At 30.1% G+C, this 25,545-nt stretch overlaps 1 protein-coding gene and 1 long non-coding RNA gene across 3 annotated transcripts; both read right to left on the bottom strand.

The window, feature by feature from the left end:
* Positions 1–708: 708 nt before the first annotated feature.
* On the bottom strand, positions 709–19,621 carry LOC105833370 (fatty acid synthase). The gene is made up of 20 exons (XM_036288262.1): positions 19,537–19,621; positions 19,243–19,435; positions 10,050–10,300; positions 9,711–9,942; positions 9,019–9,437; positions 8,235–8,528; positions 7,959–8,163; positions 7,727–7,887; positions 7,074–7,391; positions 6,441–6,937; positions 6,074–6,375; positions 5,605–6,000; positions 4,489–5,513; positions 4,061–4,305; positions 3,292–3,985; positions 2,349–3,180; positions 1,741–2,222; positions 1,366–1,620; positions 941–1,195; positions 709–847 (listed from the first exon to the last, which is right to left on the bottom strand). The coding sequence occupies exons 2-20, from the start codon at positions 19,412–19,414 to the stop codon at positions 737–739; spliced, it is 7,146 nt and encodes a 2,381-aa protein (XP_036144155.1). The 5' UTR covers positions 19,415–19,435; positions 19,537–19,621; the 3' UTR covers positions 709–736.
* On the bottom strand, positions 12,562–14,784 carry LOC118646034. Of its 2 annotated transcripts, XR_004963672.1 has the most exons (4): positions 13,688–14,784; positions 13,203–13,461; positions 12,871–13,136; positions 12,562–12,756 (listed from the first exon to the last, which is right to left on the bottom strand). It is a non-coding gene; the product is annotated as an uncharacterized LOC118646034 (long non-coding RNA). The 2 variants fall into 2 exon arrangements; XR_004963671.1 differs by having other exon boundaries at positions 13,203–14,784.
* Positions 19,622–25,545: the final 5,924 nt, after the last annotated feature.

The following is a 25,545-nucleotide window of genomic DNA, read 5'->3' as shown; positions in this document are numbered from 1 at the left end:
TAGTTGGTTATCACTCGACAGGGTATACCGAGAGTGCGACAATTTTCAAACAACTGTATTTTTTCTAATATTTATGCTAAAATTTTGAAAAAATGGATTAACTTTAAAGTTTATAGAAAGTATTTACAAACTTTTGGTATTAAAATTTAAGTAATTTTATACTTAAAAAATTATTATACTTCGCGATTAAAAAAAATGAGTTTTTGCAGTTTTTACAGTTTTTGAGCTTTTTTTCATTTATTGCGGTATTTGAAAGGTACAAAGCGCTGAATTTTTAGTTATGGGTGGTAACAAAGAGTATGTATGCAAAGGGTTAATATTAAAGAATAAAGGAAAGAGTAGTGAATCGTTACTTTTTAGATAACGGTAACGGTAATAAATTATTTTTAGAAAGTAACTTTCCTATATATATAATGTATTATTTCCCAGGTTATATAATGTATTATTAAAATGCGCGCACAACAATACACACTATTTATTGACATTTTTATTAATTTTATTAATTTTAAGGAAAAAATAAAAAGGGTATAAAAAATAACCTTATATTGTAGTATACATATATAGTATTTATTATACGTTACAAATAATTATAATTTTTTTTAATTTAGCCCATTTACACCTTTTCTTTTAATTCAAGTTTAGTATACTAAAAAATTGTGTGTGTATATAATGTTTTTAATTTTTAACGATTAATCGCTGATTTTTCTCTTTTAATAATGTTGCATAAATTATAACCTCAAATGATAAAAGGTGGTTCCCCGTTTATTGCAGCTGATACTTTTTTATTTCTCAATATTGTCACATGATTACCGTCGACGTAATGTACTTGAATCATATTTTGAGTAACCTTAAATAATTATATTTTTTATTAATTCTAAAAATTTTGATGGCTTATTGCAACAAGAAATAAATTATTATATGTGCAACTTTTTAAAAATACCTTATGCAAACCATAATCTTCATCTGTTATTGATATATGCAACGGCTGTGTAGGTTTTAGCAAGATTATAGGAGATTTAATTGGTGGCAAAGTAGAAGGATCGTAGTGCCGAATAGCGGATGAATATTTGTAAACTGTAGTACACAGCGTTTTTAAATTTGCTGGAGACAGTGATCTATTCATAACTAAAAACGATCTTGCGAAAATATCGTATCGCTCTTCCCAGGTATTACATTTCTCTAATTCCATTACAATCTATATTACACATTTTTTTAAATATAAAAATTTACATTTACAAAATAAAAATCCATAAATTACAAAATTATAAAATAGAAAATATTGATAATAATTTCCACAAAAAATACAAAAATATATCACAAATGTACAATAAATTTTAACTTGTAAAATTGAAAGCACGATTATACCTTTTTATTAATTTCTTGTGAGTAAATTTTCATAATATTGATTAAAACAGCAATCTGAAGATGCGTTTCGTTAAAATTTGATGTAAAATGTTTATACATCATTTTTATTTGTTCGGGAGCGCCGTCGATAAGAACCAAACGTCCTTTAAAATTCAAGGCTTCCAATCTTCTTGTTAACTCTATTGCAATAATAGACCCGAAGGAGTATCCTACCATTACAAAGTTCTTTCCGTCTTTTAATTTTGGTAATACATGCTATGAAAATATTAATGTAAATATCAAAATATTTTCTGAATTTTATGCCTTACAAAATAAAATAATAAGAATTCTATATAAATATAATATAAAATTACTATATATAGTGCGATTGCGTACATTAATTATACGATTAGTTGTCTCCAATATGACGTCCGTAGCATCAATGTTATTATTTATTGTGTTATACTGTAAAGACGTTGCTAAAAATTTAATATCTGCTGATAAATATTTAAATACCGTTCCACACCCGTCCATTCCCGGTATAAGAAAAACTTCAGTCGTACTATTTCGACTTTTAGTCGAGAGATCGAAACATAACTTTGAAACAAAATCTTCGTCTTCCACAATACCAATTGGCAATTTCATGATATAGGCCTCTCCAGCATTAAGATTATTCTCATATTGTATATTATTATTACTGACGTTTATATTGGACATTTCGTTAAGTTTCGCAAAGGTGAGATTAGATAGCTCTTGTGTAGTAAGAAAAATGTCAAATTCTCGTTCCAAAGTTTGTTTGATTTCAACAGCCATCATGGAGTCCATTCCAAGTTCAGCCAGAGACGTATTTTGACTTACAACGTTCATGTCTTTTATATCTGTAATATAAATAAAAAGTTATTTTGACTTGAACTGTAATGTACTACCAGTAATTAATTACGTAAAATAAAACTGAATAAAAGATATAGTAAGTATGTAAAAGCAAAAAGTAAATATGAACTTACCTAAGATATCGACAATAACTTCCGTCGGAGTTCCATGTCCGATAGATCCTGTTTTCTTTTCTGCCACTACCATACTGCTAACAATAGGCTGGCTTTGAAGTAAAAACTTATCAAGTTCATTGAGGCAACATGATATTTTTTGTTGTAAGGTACCACCAATAATCAATTCCTTCTCATTCTCCTGCATATCAGCGACGAGACCCACGTCACCTACAGCGCCCCATTGAATTGCCAATCCGGGTAATCCTTCCTCCGCTCTCTTTTCACACACTCTTTCCATAACAGAGTTAGCCATGCCATAATTTGTTTGTCCAGCATTGCCTCTACCACAGGAAACGGAAGAGAACACTACGAAATGTCTCAGTTTAGAGCAAAGCTTTCTGGAAAGTTTATCCAAAATTTGTGTTGCACGAGCTTTCGACTGAAAGGACTCTGCAAATGTCTCCACGGTTTGATTCTTTAAAACGTTATCCTTCAACACCACACCGAGGTTGAATATCGCGTCCACTGGTGCTTTGTTTTCCGCAGTTCGCAAGAGGTATTCACAATCTTCGGAATCAGCGACATTGATATGCTTGATAATTAACACATTTACACCATACGATTCCCATAGTCGAATCTTCATGCGTTGATAACCGTTTTTTACTCCAGTTCGTGAAACCAATACTATGTTTCTGGCACCACGAAATATTAGCCAATCTGTTAACTCTAAACCAAATCCACCCAAACCACCCAATATAATATAACTTTTATTCCTGAGACAATAATAACGACGATATGCCATAATAGGCTCATTTAAAGGTTTATTTCTGTCCCGAATATTTATTATAATCTATAAACATATACATATATTAAAAATAAGCGTAAATTACGTATGAAATATTTCTGTACAACACTATAACGGAAAAATAAATGTATATTTTACAGATAATTACAAATGTACCTTTCCCATGTGTTTTCCACTTGCCATGTATCTAAAAGCTTCTTCAATATCTGTTTTCGGAAAAACTTTTACTTGAATAGGTTTAATAGTACTGTTCTTAAGATCATCACTTATCATTTTGCGTAATATTGATTTATAATTGTGATCACCAATAAATAAATTATCTAATAAAATTCCATGAAAGCTAATACCTTTCTGAAACGCAGAAATATAAAGAGGATTGTTAGAAATAAAATCAAACTTTCCGATCTCCAAAAAACGGCCGTTTTGTGCTAAACAACGAACGGAGGCAGTTAGCTTTTCTTCCGCCAGTGAATTTAACACGATGTCAACGCCACGACCATTTGTTTGCCGCATGATCATTTGTTCAAAACTGGTATCTCGAGAATTTCCAATATGTTCATCCAAAATTGTAGAAAACATTTTTTTAATAAAATTTCGTTTGTCGCTCGTGCCTACAGTAGTAAACACTTCGCATCCTTCTTTGAGAGCGAGATGAATAGCTGCCTGTCCAATGCCACCACTACCAGAGTGTATAAGTATTTTATCGCCTTTTCTCATTTTTCCAAAAATGTATAAGGCAAAGTAAACTGTACTGTAAACGCATGGGACCGTCGCAGCCTCTTCAAATGTCCATGCGTCCGGTATTTTCCAACAGAAGTCTTTATTCTTTACAACAACGTTTGCTATACAACTAAAAAAATTATATCAAGCTGGTTTTAATTTTTTCATATTAAAAAATGTAACTAGTTTTTAAAACATTATTTACTCAGTATCATGAACTCCCATTACTCGTTGTCCAGTAGCATCGAATCCAACGTATTCCATTCCAAGAGGAATATATTCAAATAACCGTCCCCGTGAAATAGCCGTATTAAGTATTAATTTACCAGTTGCAAACATGACATCTCTAAAATTCAGGGATGAGTAAACCACATATACCAAATCTTCAAGAGGAGATTCAATAGATCTATTATTTTCCATCCAATAAAATGTACTCAAATCATTACGAATCTACAAAAGTCAATTATAATACAATATATAATGTAATATATAAAACAATAATTTCAATAAATGAATTGTAAATAAAAATTATAAGCAAAAATTAAAATGCGTGAAAGTACATATTATTATTATGCATATCAATAAATTATCGATATACTTTAAAAATATTTTTTTTTGCATCACCACACATACCGTTTGACTAACGTGAGCGGTAGAAACAGGTTCGGGTTCCTGTCGTGATAATGCTAAATGTCTGTACGATCCCCAGATTCTATCAGATCGCAATACATTAATTGTCATATCTTTTTTCAATTGTTGTAAATAAAAGGGGTTTTGAAGAGAAAATTTAGGAGCCTCCTTGTCTTGAATAAGCACACCCCTAACAAGTTCTCCTCCTGGTTCTTTTCTCAAGCAGTTAATAAAACCCAACAGACCACATTCAGAGTCTCCCTCTCCAACAACTATGATTCTACTATCCTCCTCAAGTTTGCTTTTGTCGCTTATAAACGGCTTTAAATCATCTAACCAGTTAAAATTATTATTATTTATATGAACAACAATGCGTTTTTTTACATAAACTTTCTTCTTCATAAGAACAATCATTTCTTTATCGGTGCACTTTTCAAGAATAACGTTTAATTCGTACTGTTGCTGATACTTGCTATAGTCACATATGTCGCATTTTTCACGTGTCAACAAATAGCCACCTTCTTTGAGAAACGGCAAAACTTGTTCTAAAGAAGTTGGCTGTTTAGACAGAAGATTGAATCCGGCAACTATTAAGACTTTATCGTTTACAATTGGTTTGTTTATGTCAGTGATTAAAATATTTTGTGATAGGGCTTCTGAACTGAAACGATTCGGTGATGTTAATAAAGTGACATTCGTTTGTATCAATGGTATATCCTCAAAAGCTTCAATTAACAATGAAGATGAAAGGTATTCTAATGTAACACTGTCGTCGTCTTTTACCAGCTCAATGGCTTTTACTTTAGTGATTTGATGATCTTCTAGCACGAGTTGTGCTGATATCCGAATCGCTTGTTTTAAAGAAATTTTAGCGCGATCTTGGTGAGCTATAAATGTGTACTGCTCAATAACAGCAACTTGATTTAAGTTTCGGCGAAAAATCTGAGTAGCTTTAAGGCCTTGTACTTCTATTCCACCAGCTCTTATTGTGTCTATCTCTCTGTATATTTGTACTGGTAATATAGTATCTAAAATGTACCTTTATATAATACCACATAGATTTTGTGCAACTTATTGTCTGTTACAATTAATACCTACATGTATGCATGTCTGACGTACCTTTCACGTAATCTGAATTATTCTGTAGCATTGAAATATGAAGTTCAGGATTAATCACCAGTTTTTGAATACCGGTAGGAACATACAAATCTCTAGTATCGTATCCGATGAGACGCATTTGTAACATGGCATCAATAAATGTTACCCAGTTTTTCCATACGATATGTCCTTTATTGCCTGAAACGGATGCACTTTTTATTCCACGAAACCAACCACTATACTGATAACCGCGGAGTTTCAACTCCTTATAGATATCTCGGGTCGTCAGTTGCTCTTCTTCATCATAATTTTCTGATAATAAATCTGTCGAAGTCATTTCTTGTTCTGGATTCAATATGTCGTATGCTGTGCCTGTTACCACAACGCTATCACCTTCGGTTATTTCAAACTTCCCATCTAGAAAATTTTTGTGTTTGATATATATTTTTATTTTCCACGGTTACTTTAAAATTACTTATTCCACAAATACCTTTCTGTATCGCAATCCTTAATGTCACAGTATTATTTTTTATCAAATGTGTAGCACGAATAAATTTTACATCTCGAAATATTATCGGTACTGTTGAGAACATTAATCCTTTCATTATGCCAATAGTTTGCCAAACAAGTACAAGATAACTTGTTGCGGGCAGCAAATTTTTCCCATTGATCACGTGTCCGACCAAATAATCGTAATCTACATCTTTAAGGGCAATTTCGATGTATCTTTCTCTTTCCACATACTCATGTGTTTTACAGTCCGGTATAAACCAATTTTCAGAATGATTCCATCTAAAATTACATAAAAAGACTTGCTCATATACTATAAAAGTATATATATTACTGTAATATATTACCTGATCGATGGAGAGATCATAGGAGTTCCTCGGCTAACTGGAAATTCCACTGGTGGGTACAAACTGGCGATCTGCGGCTGTAAACCATAATTGTAAAGCCGTCCAATTCCTCTTAAAAATACTTCAATATTTTGTTCAGTGCGTCTATTCAATACAATGTTTGCTTTTGTACCCAAGGATTCTTTCAAAACTTTTTGCAAAATGTTATCTGGTGCGATTTCGATAGTCACAGCATTACTTGGAATTAGTTGCGTGGTTTGTTCAAAAAGAACAGGGTTTAATATACTATGTGTATGATAATCCGCTGATGATAAGCTTGCCGCTGAAGTAAACCATTCCGTACAAGGTATTGAAGAACTTATCCATTTTAAACTCCGTTTTTTTGGCCGTGGTATTACATTGTTTAAATTTAACAGAAGTTGAGTTTTAATAGATGCGAGATATGAACAATGATACGGTACGTTGCAGTAGATCTCTTTTACATGAATATTATTAAGCTGATATAAAAATACAAAATTTAACACGTGTAAAGATAAAGTAAATTGTAGTTTTAGTTTAAAAAATTAATATTATTAAAATTATTAAGTTAAATTTTTCATTTGCTAACTCAATACAAAAGCTATTTTGTCTTACCTGTAATTCTTTCATGAATTTTTGTACAGACTCCGTAGGTCCACACACAACAATGCTGTTCTCGCTATTGCGACATATTATTTTAATATCCGTTGGACACATATTTCTTAGACTTCCATAATCAAAACTGACATGTGCCATAGAACTACAAATTATTTTTTCTTCAACACATGCCAAACCAATGAAGTATGCTGACAAAATAGTTTGTTCAATAGTAAGACATTTATCCGCGTAGGCGCAACCGAGTTCACCAGCAGAATGACTAATCATGTAATCCGGAATAATTTCTAAGGATGTCAAAAGGTCTACTAAGCCAATCTACAAATATGTACAAATTATATTACAATCAGACACCATATTTATAAATATTAATTAATCATAAATCAGTAAAATGTAATTTAAAATACATATTTATTAATCACATATGTATATATACATATGTTATATTGTAAATACATTTATAAATAAATATAAATATATATATGTACTTTATAAGTATATATGTATACCTCTGAAAATAAAATATAATTTAACACATTTTAAATAATAAGATGATATATAGTTCAAGTAAATTAAAACATTACAGAAAATTTATATTTTTGTTTTAACAATAATTATAATATAATTAATATTATTTATTCATAATATTTTACCTGAATAGCGACAATACCAAGAAAGGCATATAAAGCGTTTTCACACAATATTTCATCTGTCTTTGTCAAAATATTCGTGATATTTATACCATATGGTTGTAAAATATTATCGCACATTCTTATTGTATTTGCAAAAACTTGAAATTTTAACAAGTTTTGTCCTAATTTTAATTAAAAATTGTATTTATTATTCTATTAGTTATATACATATAACGTATAAAGTATTAAGTACCCATTCCTGGCCATTGTGTGCCTAAGGCAGAAAATATAAACCAAACAGGTCTTTTTATGTTTTTAAAATTTTGAATTTCCTGTATTGATTCTTGTTGTTGATTATTAAGTATAATAAATCCTCTCCATAAATGACCTTCTATATTGTCTGCATGGATGTCTTGTAATAAACGGACGTATTCTTCATCTATTGGATAATTAACGACCTAAAGTAAAATATTTTTTGAAACAAAAATTATAATGCAAAGGGTAAAATTTAATTATTTGAAATACTAACGTCTTTTAAAAACAACTTCACAGATTTTTCAGAACGTCCAGATAATATCACAAGCCTTGGCAAGTCATCATTCGGTAAACCATTGTTAATTTTCTGTTTGTAATTCCACTTTAATAATGCATGAACGTTAGCTCCTCCAAAACCGAAAGAACTGATACCTATGTAACCGTTTTTAAGTGGCAGCGGTTTTTCGACGACACAAACAGTTCCATTCATTAAGGCATCTATATCATTCCGTGGTGTTGTATAATTAATATTTGGCGGAACAAAACCGCTTTCGAATGCTATTATTACCTTTAAAATTAATAATAGTTTTAAATTAAAAATTTGAATTAACTTATTAAAGTTAAGTAGAGATGAAAAAAGAGAAATAAAAGCACTGTTTCATTTTATTTAATTAACTCAGTAAACATTTATATATATAATTCTTTTTGGTACAAGTTTGTTACCTATAGAATTCTACCAATCATGTTATAAGCAGAAGCAGAAGATTTTTGGATATACATAACGAACATAATTAACAATTTACTAAAGAGGAAAGAAAGATTAAGGTTATGGAACCTGTAGAAAAAGAGAGAGAGAGAAAGAGAGAGAGAGAGAGAGAGAGAGAGAGAATGGGGGAGGGAAATATAAAACATTGTTGTTTTACAAATGTAACATATATATAACATATAAATAATAATATAAAAATAATATATATAAATATATAAAAATAATATATAAATGCATAAAATAAATATTATTTAAAAAATAGTATATAAAGATGTGAACCATTTTGTTTTACCTTAGCAATCTGAGTGATGCCACTTGCTGACTCAGTATGACCAAGATTAGATTTTACGGAACCGATCATTAATGGAGTTGTTCTATTTTTACATAAAACGTTCTGAATTGCATTGACTTCCTGAGGATCGCCGACTTTGGTTCCGGTACCATGTGCTTCAATATAATCCAAGCAAGATGTCGGTATTCCGCACTCATTGTAAAATTCCGTTAGTAGATTAGTTTGTCCTAATTGCGATGGGTACGTAATTCCTTCCGGTTTGTATCCATCACTGTTTAATTTAATATGTGGACATACAGCATAAATCCTTTTTGCATTTTTGGCTTTTTGTAAATATATCACTGCCACCGTTTCAGCACGCACAAAACCGTTAGCAGCGGAATCAAAAGGTTTGCAGTAACCATTAGGTGACAAAACACCTGTAAAATGAGAAATATATTAAAAAGGCGTGTTTCACTTTATATTGAATAAATTTATTTGTCAAAAGTATTATATACTACTACTTGTTTTGTTTATTAAAAATTTTATCCAATTTTGTTAAAAATCTTATTATATTTTTTATATACTTATTAAAGTTATTTAATTTATAAAATTATATTTTTTTAATAAATGGAGAAGTACTTCTTTTAATTCTTATGCGTAAAGTAATCTTTATACACAATTCATAATAGTAACATATTTTTTAAAAATACCAAGATTTGTGAATAGTAAATTAATAATTGGACTAAAACATAAATTTGCAGTCCCAATTATCGCGTCTTCGCATACTCCTGACATTATATAATTGTAACCAAGTGCCACGGCAGAAAGGCTAGAACTACATGCTGTATCGGTTGTATGCGATGGTCCCTTTAAATCCAAGTAGTATGAAATCATGTTCGCTGTAGCACTTTTGCTACATCCAATAACATTTAGGCCACCTAACTAATTATGAAATAATGCATTTCAAAATACTAACACGCACATAATAATAAGTTTAATTATTTTTGTTTTAGTATATTTATGTTATTAATTATAAATTTCTTTTTTACCTGTTTTTTTTTATACAGAAAATCTTTTTGCGATTCAACAAAATATGTTCCTATAATTACAGCAGTATTTTTTTCTCGTAATTGCTTCGGATTGAATCCCGCATCGATAATTGCTTCGTAAGAATGTTCCATTAATAGTCTCGCTTCAGGCGAAAGTGTGTGAGTTTGATCCAAAGATAATTCGAAAAAATTCATATCAAATTTTTTTATATTGGTAACTGTTCCCATACGACTTGACATATCCGGGATATCTAGTAAAAAATAGTTTCATAAAGATGTTATATCCTCGTTCTCTTTTAAAATTTTAATTTAAAGTATACTTTTTCGATATATATATATATATATATATATATATATATATATATATAATTTACAATATTTCTTTTAAATTATATAATAAAAATAATAAAGATAAATTATATAAAAGTAAGATCCAAATGCGGACATAAAGATCAGATATCCAGCATAGGACGTTCTGAATAGAACATCCGTTTTAATTCCAATAATGGACATCCTATGAATGTCTATTTATATCCATGGACATGCGGACCTGAATTGGACTTAAAATGGACGTCCTTGGAACATCCAGTGCTATTTGGGATAGTAACGTAAACTATAATAATATATATATATTGTATATATACATATATTATTTAGGTTATACAATTATCTGAGCATAATTTCCCAAAGCACCCCAGCGTATTCAACAGATATTACGCTTCATTTTTTGCGATAGCTTCCTGATGTGCGAAATGATTAATTCCTCTTCTTATTTCTTCTTGCTAATTCTGTATGTTTAATTCCTTGTTCCTTATTCCTCTCATTATGCATGAGCCCATATAATGTGAACATACTGTAGACATATTGTGAATATACTGAAGATATACTTTAGACATACGTATAACATTCTTAAGATATATTCGGTATATTCTCATAAACTGCCAGCGAAATTCTATGGGATAAGGCAACGCGGACATAGTACGTTATGAGTATATACTCGCCATATCACAGACGTATCTCTAATATTATACGAATATTGCAATATACTTTTGCAATATCCTATTATCGTTCTCATAATCTACATGTGCTGTCTGGGGAGATATTAAACTATTAAACATGCTTTAACAGGTACGACGGCTTGGCTGAAACATGTTATATTATAGTCTTCTTTCTCTTACAAAATTGCCGTAAAAATAATTAGAATTTTTTATTTTTTGTTCAAATTTTTTTCAATTCTTAGAAACTCTCAAAAATACTTAAAAATATTAAAAAATTTTTTAATTTAATCAAAATTTTTTATTTTTAAAGTTTTTCCGAGAAACGTTTCAATTATAAAAAATCGAAACATTTATCAGAAATCCTGAAAAATTTTTTTTTAATTCTGACAAATTTTTTCACTAGGGTATATTACGATATCTCAGGAAATCCCTTGGACATCCTCTGGATATCGTTTGAGATATCTACAAGATATCAAATCGGTGGACATTTGTGCATCCCTTGGATATCCCTCGGATATCGCAGACGGTCCACGGATATCCAACGATATTGCGATATCCCAAAATGACATCTCAGGAACATCCCTAGGATAAAGTGTGCTGTGTGGGTAACTACCCATACAGCACAGGTAGATCCTTAGCATGTTCGCAGTATATCACAAACGTAGATTGTGTATATCCCATTAATATTCGAAATACGTACTATGATATTCTAAGAATATACTAATGATATTCCTATGTCTCGCCTAGAAGCCTACTCAGTATATACTCAGAACATTTTTTGTTATATCGTAAGTATATCAACAGAATATCTTGAGCACATTATCAGTAGCTACTCGAAATATCTTTTAGTATATTATGAATATGTTTGTAGAATATATATCTAAAGCGTATATTACTAATAAATTATATATAAATATATGTAGGATATAGTTGGAATATACATATATATAGGAATTCAACACTTGTTTATTTTTACATGAAGTTACATATTCTTATGATATATATATATATATTTAGTATCACATTTTATGAAATTATATATATTTAGTATCACATTTTATGAAATTATATATATTTAGTATCACATTTTTATGAAATTATATATATTATATATGTATTATGCATATACTATCACATTATAGGTGTGTTCAAGGAGACGCTATTAGCGCTATCAGCATCAGTCTATCCTTGTTCTACTTTTCATGTAATGAAGATAGACTGATGCTGGTAATGCTAATAGCGTCTCCCCGAACGCACCCTATATTGCATAGATTACAAACATCGTATAACAGATAATTTTAAAATAAAAATAGAAAACAAAACTCATGTATAACATATCTTCCCTTCCGAAACGATAATGGAAAAACTCGACCACATCAACTGAATAACAAAATTAAATCAAACCCGAACGTAGTAAATGTGAAGCTCGTCAAATATTAATTGTCAAATAATTAACAAAAAAAAAACGTGAAACTTGACTTGAAAAATCACTAAATCATATCTTCAAATATAACTTTTTTCTTTTCCGGCGCGTTCTTTTGCATGGACCAACCATATCTTTATCGGGGCTGAGATTTGATCATCTGTTGCGTTTCATATTGCATTATCTGCAACTATTTGTTGATGATTTGTTGATGATCCATTAACAAATTATTTACGTCTTTGAAGAACATTTTCTTGATACAATTGAGCGATCAATAAAGCTGTCTCTGAAAGAACATGTATTTGTAAAAAAATATACAGAAATTATTTTAGTTATTTCTCAATTAAGAATAATAAAACAGAAGGTAACATACAACATATAAAATAGTTAAATCTTATACCTTTGTGTAAGAGCATCAGGTGATATAGTCATTTCGTGTATTTACAGAATCCAACTGATCGCCTGTTAATGATTCTGTATCAGATGTATCGATAAGATTATCTATGGCAGTCTCGGAATCAATAGATGCCTTCGGCGGAAGTACCACTATCGAATCAATAGATGCCTTCGGCGGAAGTACCACTATCGAATCAATAGATGCCTTCGGCGGAAGTACCACTATCGGTGTAACATTAACTCAGTTTATATTAAAAAGTTAGGTGGCTTCTAAAATAATATACGAGAAATATAACATAATTATCTTGTAGATTAGTCATTAATTGGAGACTTTACCTCGGGTAATGACGGAATTGTTATCAAATGTTTAGAATACCGCATATGTTTAACTGTATTGTAAAAACTCTTTGATTCGTGGAATTGCTTTGAGAATCTATTGCGGTGTCCGGTCAATGTATCCGGGAGCACACCATGGAGCTTAAACAGGATTTTCACGTCACAATCATACAGGTGCGAAGCGTCCTGGATTGGAAACAAAGGCGCGAGTCGGCATTGACCACACAATGTCATCGAGCAGGCAACTGGCACCCAGCACCTAACCAAAAAAATTTTATCTTTTAAATTGACGGGAAATTTAATAGTATTGATGTTAGAAGCATCTTATTCTAAGTTTACTTCTTCCCGTAAATAATTCATATCAACAATAATAATACTCAATGTATATGTGTACGTGTGTGTATGTGCGTGGTAGGATGCATTATATATGTTTTATAGGTATATATAGGATATACATAAATGAAAATATGAATAAATTTACTTACGGAAAGAGGTCGAATCTTGCTGCAAACTTAATAAACAGTATCCCACGTGTATTTTTCCACGAATATTTTAGGAATATCTAAGGTTAGCTGGGAGATTTTATTTCCAGTACAGCCCGTCCACACACGTGATACACGTGCGAGAGTTAAAAAATTGTGTTAGATTAATGCATCCACACTCGACTGCGTTACACAGAAAACCGGGACAAAACGTCTCAACACATGTACGTGCGAGAGTTCAAAAAATTGATACGGGAATGGGATAAGCACGTCGATCGACTTGATCGTATCACACGGCAGATTTGGTTATGCGCGTCATTCGACGTCTTAAAGACGTCTTTCTAAGACGTCGTAAATTTTATTAAAAATTTTAAAGACATCTAAATGGCGTCTCAAATAAGATGTTTTAAAAAAAGATGTATTTTAGACGTCTTAAGAGAGACGTATAAAATAAGATTTTAAGACGTCATAAAGACGTCTTTTAGACATGCGTGTTGTCTAGGATTACTGATAATTTTAGTATATCCTGAGAATATCCGCTAAATAGACTCAATATTATTGATGAATGTCTTATATTCTGAGAATATTGGAAAAATAATATACTACAAGATATATTATATGGTTATTATTAGTATATCTTGGATATCTACAGTATATTCAGTGTCAATTCAGTATATACGAATGATATCATGTGCTGTGTGGGTATATGTTAATATGCTCCTTTTGTACAGCGCAGCACCTAATAGGTGTTGGGCATTATTCGAAGTCGGTGCAGAGTCATTCTGACCCTGTTGTGTACTAAGCGTCGATTTTTCAATAGTGAGCACGATGGCATATAGTTTGCGGCCACGTATTCAAAATGCCTTAGTACGTGTCGAGCAAGAATATTTCGATGGCAACAGTTTCTTTTGAGATGAATAATGTGTCAGTACAGTCAAACACTAACACGTCGTATTCAGATTATAGTGAAGCCGTCGCCGACAATAAATAAGTTAACTTTTACCACAAGTCATTTAAATAATAAAGTATTCACATATATGTAATAAGAAATAAATTTTTCTAAAATTTTTTTACAAAAATGTTTGATTTTTTTACCTTAAAAACCACTTTTATTACCTAACAAAATAAATACTTTTTTTTAAGGTACACTAAAGCACAATTTTTTTCTTGATTCTACTACATTTTAAAAATACACACATAAATTTTTAGCCAGAAATATTAAAAAAATAAAAAAATACAATTTTTTTTGTAAATTATGTTTTTTTCAAAAAAATAATTTCTTTGTGAATTTTTAAAAATATGTAAATAATTTCAACAGCACTTTTTATTTATATCAATTGATTTAACAATGTTCCAAGTACATCTGGAAATTTTTTTAAGTTGATCAAACTCGTCAATTTAAAATGGTGGACGATCAAAGTGTGCGTAGGGTCAGATTGACCCACAGTGTTCTCCGTGATCAAAAAAATAGGTGTGTTCTCCGAGGGTTAATGGATAGTTCACATCCGATTTATACAAATCCCATACGCTAATATCTCGATTATTAGTGGACCTAACCAAAGACAATATTGGACTTTTATGTTCATCTCAATCCCTTCTATCTTTTTACGAGCGTTAACCAACATGTTCAGAGACACCCTGTGTAATAAAAGTGTTTTTATTTTTCTGCTATGTAATTTACGAGCGGAGATATCACGATTAAAATTTTTCGCTAAAGAATAAATTTGATCAAGAAACGTCATAGTTGTCGTTGTTATTATTATCGTTGTCGCTCGGCCAAGTGGGGATTTCTATGGTTGCTTTTCGCGCTGCAGATGGCTGTACGAGTTGACACTTGCATCGCTAATTGGCGGTCCGCGCCGTCCGTATGCTTAGGCTGCATTCCGATATTCACTGCCAGCACTGAAATTCTACAGTGTATGTGACGTAAACTCATGAAGTAAGAATAAGGAGACTTATCTACATAGATTGAAAATGGTCACAAAAAATGTTCCGTATGTGGGAATGGAATAATTTGGACCATTTTGTCGCCATCTTGAAGTTTGTATATGTACACAAGTATTACATTTAGTTGAGGTAGTAATGAGTAAGTGTGTGCATATGAAACATCACATACACACACTTACTTATTACTAACTCAACTAAACGTAATACCATGTACATATACAAATTTCAAGATGGCGACGAAATGGTCCAGGTTTTTCCATTTGGCAAACCTGGTCACATACGGAACATTTTTCATAATCAACTTTTTCGCTCTACACTATAGAAGATACGTCTCCTTAGTCTTACTTCGTGCGTAAACTATAGATTTTCAGTACTGGCAGTGAATATCGGAACGCAGCCTTAAGGGGATACTAAACTGCTCGTCAAACTTGATCGAGGTCGATAATGTAGAGTCATTTGGGCACATTATTAACAAAATTTTGTATGTATTTCTTTTATAGATTTAGAAATCCTTTTCCAGAATTAATTGTGGAGAATTTTTAATTCTGTAAACACAATAAAAAGTTGTACATTGGAACAAATTGTACAATTCTGACGATAAAAACAGATAGGATCCTCTTAAACACCGAAAACTTTTTTTCTAAAAGGTTCCTAGGCTTATTCTTAAAGCACAGTATTGTTCTTTGCTGAAATGCCAAGTGCGCTCCATGCTTATTTTATACGTACAAAGTCTAAAACTTTTATACGCAGCCAATGTTTTCACGAGTCGACTACAGAAGTCGATAACAAAACTATAATTTTCTAACTTTCTTTCGTTTTTCGTATGAAATCGATCGCAGTGCACCGCGTTATTATTTGTACTTTAATTTTGGAGAAGGATTTTCAATTCCATGCAATCAATAAAAAGATTTCGGTGTCCGAAAATTAATGATAAAACAGAGCAGTTTAGTATTCCCTTAAGGGAATACTAAACTACTAGTCAAACTTGATTGAGGTCGATAATGTACCCAGTGAACACATTTTATAGCGGCAATATAACATGGAAGTTACATGTAATTTAACATTGTTATTCTTGTGATATGTAGGTGCTATATGACATGGATATATCCTGTTACGTGATATTTGTTATACGCAAGTGATATAGCTTATACATCGTTTTGGCGTTACAGTTATTCAACAAAAATTATATAATCGTAACATAACACGTTCGTATCAATGTTATTACGGAACGATGCGTCGTAGTTTACTCAGAAATCAGACATTATAACATCCTGAATGACAGATTTATTTGATAATAAAAAAAATTATTATAAAGATAATGTTTTCAAAAATAACGGTTTGTCTACAATTACTGCGCACAAAAAATGCACAAAATCGAAATTTATCATGTGCTGAACAAAAACAGAATAATAAATGTATACTATTCAATTTTTCTTAGAATTATTATCTACTATATATAGTTAACCATCTAATTAATCATTTGAACGCTTCAAAGATTAGTGCTAAATAGATCGCAATTTCCATCAAATTATTAAGGTTATGGAAAAAGATAAATTAACAATGAAATTAATAAGTAAATAAATTAATGCTATTTATTTTTAATATGTTTTGCAAAATTTAATTGCTTTTATAAAAAATAATATAGTTGCGTCAGTTTATAACATATACGTATATGTAGACAATAACAACCCAGCAAACACAAAGTTACATGTAACGTGCTTGTTAGTTGTAATTTCCCACTCAATAATATAATTATAATATAACACACGTGTTATATTACAATTACATTGTTGAGTGGGAAATTACAACTAACAGGTACGTTACATGTAACTTGGTGTTTGGTGGGAAGTACCCATATCGATGAGTCAAATTGGCGTAGCAGGTAGAGTACAAGGTTCGTCATCTTACCCACACAGCACACTTTACATTAGATTACAATAGATGTTGTCAGAAGGATAAAACATGTATAGTTAACTTATATTTTTATAAATAAATATGAAGTTTTACCATTTTTTTTACTTTGTTTACTATTTTTATATATGCGCGCAAAATAGTATGTAGACTAACTTATTAAAAAATCTGTTTTTGCTCTGTTTGTATAAAATAAAAAAATTTTTTTAATGTCATTTTATATAATTTTTTAGTATATGTGGCATATTATTAATATGCCACATTGTTTCCATAAGTGTATTTTCTTTATGTTCTGACGTTTTAATCTACGTTTCTTAAAGATTTAATTTACACTTCTGTCACTCTTTTGTTACATTATAATTAACTTTCCCTTTACACTTGATTTATGCTCCATTAATTGTAGAGATAAAAAAGATATGATGGGATATTATTTGGATGTAATAGGATATCGTAAGATATTAATGAATATCTTACAATATCTTATAATATTTTAAGATATTTTTTGGGATATCGAAATATATTAATAAGATATTATATGATATCTTAAGATATTTTACGATATTTTAAGATATTTTTGTAGGATATCCCGGGAACTACTCATTGAGATATCCGTGGAATCGCCTTCGTCTGTCTGGGATAATTTGGGATATCCTAAAGTGTGCTGTGTGGGCGTAGTCATGCTGTATGTTGATATTACAAACGAAACGGTTTATTGTATCACTAATAGAATTAAAGGAAGGTTGTCTGCATCAATACTACATAGTCAATTACAACAATTAAATGTTTAAAACTATTTTATTTAACTAAAATTCTAAAACATTATAAAAAATTGTTACGTCTTGATTGGAAAGAACTTTGCCATTTAATTACTATATAAAAATACTATAACTCTCCAATTACAGGCACACACAAAAAAGTATGCCCAGCGGATTAGACCATAATATCTTTATATTTTTGCTGAATCTAAATTCGAAACCCGTTTTGGCCCATCAGGTAAAAGTTCTTCAGTAACCTTAAAAAATATAACTATTAAAATGACACTTGTCGCACTAAAAATCTTGACGACTAAAACTGTTAGGGATAAAATTATTCTTATATTTTTGGTTGCTGCATTTAATTCTTACATTAGATTTACCTTTTTGACATTTAATAAAAATCAGTCATCATGTTTATAAAATATAAACCAAGAGTAGATTCTCAAATCCACATAATTCAGGGGAAGGGAATAAGAGATCTACTCAAGGCTTAAATCAAGACAGTATAAAAAGATTAGAAAATCAGATTAATTTTTTTCTGTGATAATGTACGTTTAAGAGCCTACTGTCTTGGTTTACATTTTGTAAATATGATGGTCAATTTCTGTTGAATGTCAAACTATATGAGGTACCGTAAGAATTAAATTTAGCAATCCAAAAATATAAGAATATTCTTTCTCCTTAATAGTTTCAGTCAAGATTATAATTTAGTCCAAAAAGTGTCATTTTAGCGGTTATTTTTTTAGGTTACTGAAGAATCTTGACCTAATAGGCCAAAATGGGCTTTGGATTCGGATTCAGCGACCCCCAAAACATAAGATATCATGATCTAATTTCTAATAATATGCCGGATACAACTTTTTTGTGTAATCAATCAAAGATTGCACTAAGTTTCTACAGGGGTAATGTAAAACTATAATAAATTGTAAATAATAAAATTATCACCTTTTTTCCAACGTTCATGGTTTCCTTTAACAAGGTCAACTTTATTAAACAGATTTTCTCGTAACTGATTCATATTGTCTGAATCTGGAAATCTTCCAGCAATACCAGAAATAACAATATCTTCACCGGAGTTAATATCGTTCCACGATTTACATTCTTTTTTGTCATCCATGGTTTTAATTACTGTTTTGATCTAGAAAAAAGGTTATACGTATATATATATATGTATGACACACACGCGCGCGCGCGCGCGCGTGTATGTGTGTGTGTGTGTGTGTGTGTGTAATACTGTACCTAGTTTTGACACTCGCAATATCACCGTGATAGTGTTTAAGTTGTAAGCAAGAAATTGACTTTAATGTCATTTTCTCAAGCTCTGAAGCTATTTATATAAACATCAAATCAAATGTTTATTGTAATATATGTTAATGTAATCTAAGCAATATACGCTGTAGATTTTATAACTATTATAAATATGTAACTTTCCACACAGCACGAGTCGATTATCAATCAACAGAAAAGGTCTAAGGTTGACTTCAAAGTCAAATTAAATGTCGACTTACATCGATAAAAATGTCTTGACTATAGTCTACTACAATCTGCCAGTAAGTCAACTTAGAAATCTACTTTATGGCGACTAAAAGTCAATTTTTAACCGAGGTTGTATGGTAATTATAAATCGACTTTTATAGTCAATTTTAAATCATTTATAATAAATTTTTCTTCTAATAATGACATTTATCAAAAGCTTGCTCAAATTTATTTAAGGGGGTTCCACTAAATCAAAATGAACAGATTTTTATGAAACTTTGTAAAGAAGTTCAAATTAGTGACATAAATTAACTGTTAAAATTTTAGAAAGCTGAACTAGCTAGTTATTTAAATATTAAATATTTTATTAACATGGGTTCTTATGGGAATCGATAATTTTCAGGATTTTTCAGTTTTTATTGTTGTATTAAACATAAAAGTAATAAACAGATGTTAGTAAAACTTTACAACAATACATCTTAACGGTCCAGAAAAGTACTGTTAAATTTTTGAAACGATGCACTTGCTCGTTTGAGTAATATAACTGATAAAATATAAAAATTTACAATAATCAAAGTAATGCAGCACGTAAGTATGATAAATGTGTACTAGTGATCTAACATGAATTTCAAATTGTTGTATTTAGTTATCTAAGAGTGGTACAATAGTAAAAAATGTTTATTCTCAATTTTTAAAATAATTATTGTAGTAATAAAGATATACTTTATAGCCGAATTTGTTCTTATATTCACCATTATTAACTTTAAACCATATACAGGAAAAAAAGGAAAGCAATAAAATGGTCATTTGAATATTTTCCTTTACTTGAACCTCTGTGCCACTTGTTGTGCCGGACCTGAACAGAGAGACTCCCTTAAATTAACCAAATTTGTTGAAATGTCAAACTTAACTTAAATAATAATCTATTTAATAATATATATGGATAAATAATAATAAAACAGTACAATATATTTATTTCCCTTAATGTCTGTTTTCAGTTTTTTAATTTTTAATTTTTTTACAAGTTTTTTTCAATAACTGTCTTTTTTGTCATTTTTCAAATATTATAAGTAAAATAATTACTAAAATTATATAACATGTAATCTGTTAACTGAATTCTAAAGTCATTTAATATTGTCCAAGCGAATTCAAAATAACAGTTTTTTTCTACCACAAAGTAACAAATAATTAAATATTAAACATAAACTTTTATAACAATCAACGATTCAGACATTTAGTTTTTATTTTACTAGACCACAACATTGCGCGCGCTTCGCGCGCGCCACTTAGCATTTTTATATTGAACATTGCACTTTTTTTTCTTCTGTAATATTACTCTCACACACTTTATCATATTTAATGCCCTTCTCTATCTCACGCTCTTTCTCCCACTCTCTAAATTATTAATTATAATATTAATGATATTAATTATATTATTTTCATATTGTTCAATATTACTCTTACACTTTACTTTCTTATTTAATCCTCTTCTTTATCTCTCACGCTCTCCCACTCTCCTCCCTCCACCCCTCTCTCACTCACTAAACACAAATTAGTGATTATATTATATTTTCATGTTTCTTAATATCACTCTTACATACTTTATCTCCATACTTAATCCCCTTTAAATAAATTAAAAATTATAATATATTATATGTAATGTTACCTGTTAATTTTCAATCAATTTTCAAAACTTTCACTTTCTGGCGAACTCTTTAGAAAATTATTGTACGCGTCCGGAACTATAGGAAAACTGTGTTAAAATAAATAAAATTCTCGATATTCGATTAGCATTTCCCGTCAACCGTCAAAATTCAAGTTTTCCACAAAATATAATTGTTTAAAAAATGTTTTAATTAATTATATCACCTGAATTCTATAGCAAATTATTGTACGCGTCCGGAACTATGTGAGAATTACGTTAAAATAAATAGATCAATCGATATTTGATTAGCATTTCAGGTCTAGCTTTAAAAATTCAAGTTTTCCAAACAAAATAATTGTTTAAAAAATGTTTTTATTAATTATAACACCGTAACTTTCCAAAAACTATTGTACGCGTCCAGAACTATATGAAAACTGCGTTAAAATAAATAGAACTCTTGATATTCGATTTGCATTTCACGTCTAGCCCTCAAAATTCAAGTTTTTCGGGCAAAATAATTGTTTGAAAAATGTTTTAATTAATTATATTACCAAAACTCTTTAGAAAATTATTGTACGCGTCTGAAACTATATGAGAACTGCGTTAAAATAAATAAAACTGTCGATATTCGATTAGCATTTCACGTCTAATCCTCAAAAATCAAGTTTTCCGGAAAAAATAACTGTTTAAACAATGTTTTAATTAATTAAAACACCGTATCTTTTTAAAAAACTATTGTACGCGTCCAAAACTATATGAAAAATGCGTTTAAATAAATAGAACTGTTGATATTCGATTAGCATTTCACGTCTAGCTCTCAAAATTCAAGTTTTTCGGGTGAAATAATTGTTTAAAAAATGTTTTAATTAATTATATTAACGGAACTCTTTAGAAACTTATTGTACGCGTCCGGAACTATATGAGAATTGCGTTAAAATAAATAGAACTGTCGATATTTGAACAGCATCTCACCTTTAGCCCTCAAAAGTCAAGTTTTTCGGGCAAAATAATTGTTTAAAAAATGTTTTAATTAATTATAACACCGTAACTTTTTAAAAAACTCTTGTAGGCGTCCAGAACTATATGAGAATTACGTTAAAATACATAGATCTGTCGATATTCGATTAGAATTTCAGGCCTAGCCCTAAAATACAAGTTTTTCGGGCAAAATAATTGTTTAAAAAATGTTCTAATTAATTATTTCACCTGAACTTTATAAAAACATATTGTACGCGTCCCGAACTATATGAGAATTACGTTCAAATAAATAGATCTGTCGATATTCGATTAGCACTTGTCGTGTAGCCTTAGAAATTCAAGTTTTTCGGTCAAATAAATTGTTTAAAAAATGTTATAATTAATTATATCACCTGAACTTTATAGAAACATATTGTACGCGTCCCGAACTATATGAGAATTACGTTAAAATAATTAGATCTGTCGATATTCGATTAGCACTTGTCGTGTAGCCATAAAAATTCAAGTTTTTCAAGCAAAATAATTGTTTAAAAAATGTTCTAATTAATTATATCACCGGAACTTTACAGAAACATATTGTACGCGTCCCGAACTATATGAAAATTACGTTAAAATAATTAGATCTGTCGATATTCGATTAGCACTTGTCGTGTAGCCTTAGAAATACAAGTTTTTCAAGCATAATAATTGTTTAAAAAATGTTCTAATTAATTATATCACCGGAACTTTATAGAAACATATTGTACGCGTCCCGAACTATATGAGAATTACGTTAAAATAATTAGGTCTGTCGATATTCGAATAGAACTTGTCGTGTAGCCTTAGAAATTCAAGTTTTTCAAGCATAATAATTGTTTAAAAAATGTTCTAATTAATTATATCACCGGAACTTTATAGAAACATATTGTACGCGTCCCGAACTATATGAGAATTACGTTAAAATAATTAGATCTGTCGATATTCGATTAGCACTTGTCGTGTAGCCTTAGAAATTCAAGTTTTTCAAGCAAAATAATTGTTTAAAAAATGTTCTAATTATTTATATCACCGGAACTTTACAGAAACATATTGTACGCGTCCCGAACTATATGAGAATTACGTTCAAATAAATAGATCTGTCGATATTCGATTAGCACTTGTCGTGTAGCCTTAGAACTTCAAGTTTTTTAAGCAAAATAATTGTTTAAAAAATGTTCTAATTAATTATATCACCGGAACTTTACAGAAACATATTGTACGCGTCCCGAACTATATGAGAATTACGTTAAAATAATTAGATCTGTCGATATTCGATTAGCACTTGTCGTGTAGCCTTAGAACTTCAAGTTTTTCAAGCAAAATAATTGTTTAAACAATGTTCTAATTAATTATATCACCGGAACTTTACAGAAACATATTGTACGCGTCCCGAACTATATGAGAATTACGTTCAAATAAATAGATCTGTCGATATTCGATTAGCACTTGTCGTGTAGCCTTAGAAATTCAAGTTTTTCAAGCAAAATAATTGTTTAAAAAATGTTTTAATTAATTATATCACCTGAACTTTATAGAAACATATTGTAAGCGTCCCGAACTATATGAGAATTACGTTAAAATAATTAGATCTGTCGATATTCGATTAGCACTTGTCGTGTAACCTCAAAAATTCAAGTTTTTCAAGCATAATAATTGTTTAAAAAATGTTCTAATTAATTATATCACCGGAACTTTACAGAAACATATTGTACGCGTCCCGAACTATATGAGAATTACGTTCAAATAAATAGATCTGTCGATATTCAAATAGCACTTGACGTGTAGCCTTAGAAATTCAAGTTTTTCGGGCAAAATAATTGTTTAAAAAATGTTTTAATTAATTATATCACCGGAACTTTATAGAAACATATTGTACGCGTCCCGAACTATATGAGAATTACGTTCAAATAAATAGATCTGTCGATATTCGATTAGCACTTGTCGTGTAGCCATAAAAATTCAAGTTTTTCAAGCAAAATAATTGTTTAAAAAATGTTCTAATTAATTATATCACCGGAACTTTACAGAAACATATTGTACGCGTCCCGAACTATATGAAAATTACGTTAAAATAATTAGATCTGTCGATATTCGATTAGCACTTGTCGTGTAGCCTTAGAACTTCAAGTTTTTCAAGCAAAATAATTGTTTAAACAATGTTCTAATTAATTATATCACCGGAACTTTACAGAAATATATTGTACGCGTCCCGAACTATATGAGAATTACGTTCAAATAAATAGATCTGTCGATATTCGATTAGCACTTGTCGTGTAGCCTTAGAAATTCAAGTTTTTCAAGCAAAATAATTGTTTAAAAAATGTTCTAATTATTTATATCACCGGAACTTTACAGAAACATATTGTACGCGTCCCGAACTATATGAGAATTACGTTCAAATAAATAGATCTGTCGATATTCGATTAGCACTTGTCGTGTAGCCTTAGAACTTCAAGTTTTTTAAGCAAAATAATTGTTTAAAAAATGTTCTAATTAATTATATCACCGGAACTTTACAGAAACATATTGTACGCGTCCCGAACTATATGAGAATTACGTTAAAATAATTAGATCTGTCGATATTCGATTAGCACTTGTCGTGTAGCCTTAGAACTTCAAGTTTTTCAAGCAAAATAATTGTTTAAACAATGTTCTAATTAATTATATCACCGGAACTTTACAGAAACATATTGTACGCGTCCCGAACTATATGAGAATTACGTTCAAATAAATAGATCTGTCGATATTCGATTAGCACTTGTCGTGTAGCCTTAGAAATTCAAGTTTTTCAAGCAAAATAATTGTTTAAAAAATGTTTTAATTAATTATATCACCTGAACTTTATAGAAACATATTGTAAGCGTCCCGAACTATATGAGAATTACGTTAAAATAATTAGATCTGTCGATATTCGATTAGCACTTGTCGTGTAACCTCAAAAATTCAAGTTTTTCAAGCATAATAATTGTTTAAAAAATGTTCTAATTAATTATATCACCGGAACTTTACAGAAACATATTGTACGCGTCCCGAACTATATGAGAATTACGTTCAAATAAATAGATCTGTCGATATTCAAATAGCACTTGACGTGTAGCCTTAGAAATTCAAGTTTTTCGGGCAAAATAATT

This window comes from Monomorium pharaonis, chromosome 6, assembly GCF_013373865.1.
Source record: "Monomorium pharaonis isolate MP-MQ-018 chromosome 6, ASM1337386v2, whole genome shotgun sequence".
Classification (NCBI taxonomy): Eukaryota; Metazoa; Arthropoda; class Insecta; order Hymenoptera; family Formicidae; genus Monomorium; species Monomorium pharaonis.
Note: the sequence above shows the minus strand (reverse complement) of the source record. Positions and strands in the feature narration are given on the sequence as shown.

Excerpts from the sequence above, each read along its gene's own strand:
- LOC105833370 (XM_036288262.1), bottom strand. The coding sequence starts at position 19,414 with ATGGATGACAAAAAAGAATGTAAATCGTGGAACGATATTAACTCCGGT. Across the intron at positions 10,301-19,242 it reads CCATGAACGTTGGAAAAAAG|ATATCCCGGATATGTCAAGT; the intron begins GTGATAATTTTA and ends ATTTTTTACTAG. Across the intron at positions 1,621-1,740 it reads CAACTAATCGTATAATTAAT|CATGTATTACCAAAATTAAA; the intron begins GTACGCAATCGC and ends ATATTTTCATAG.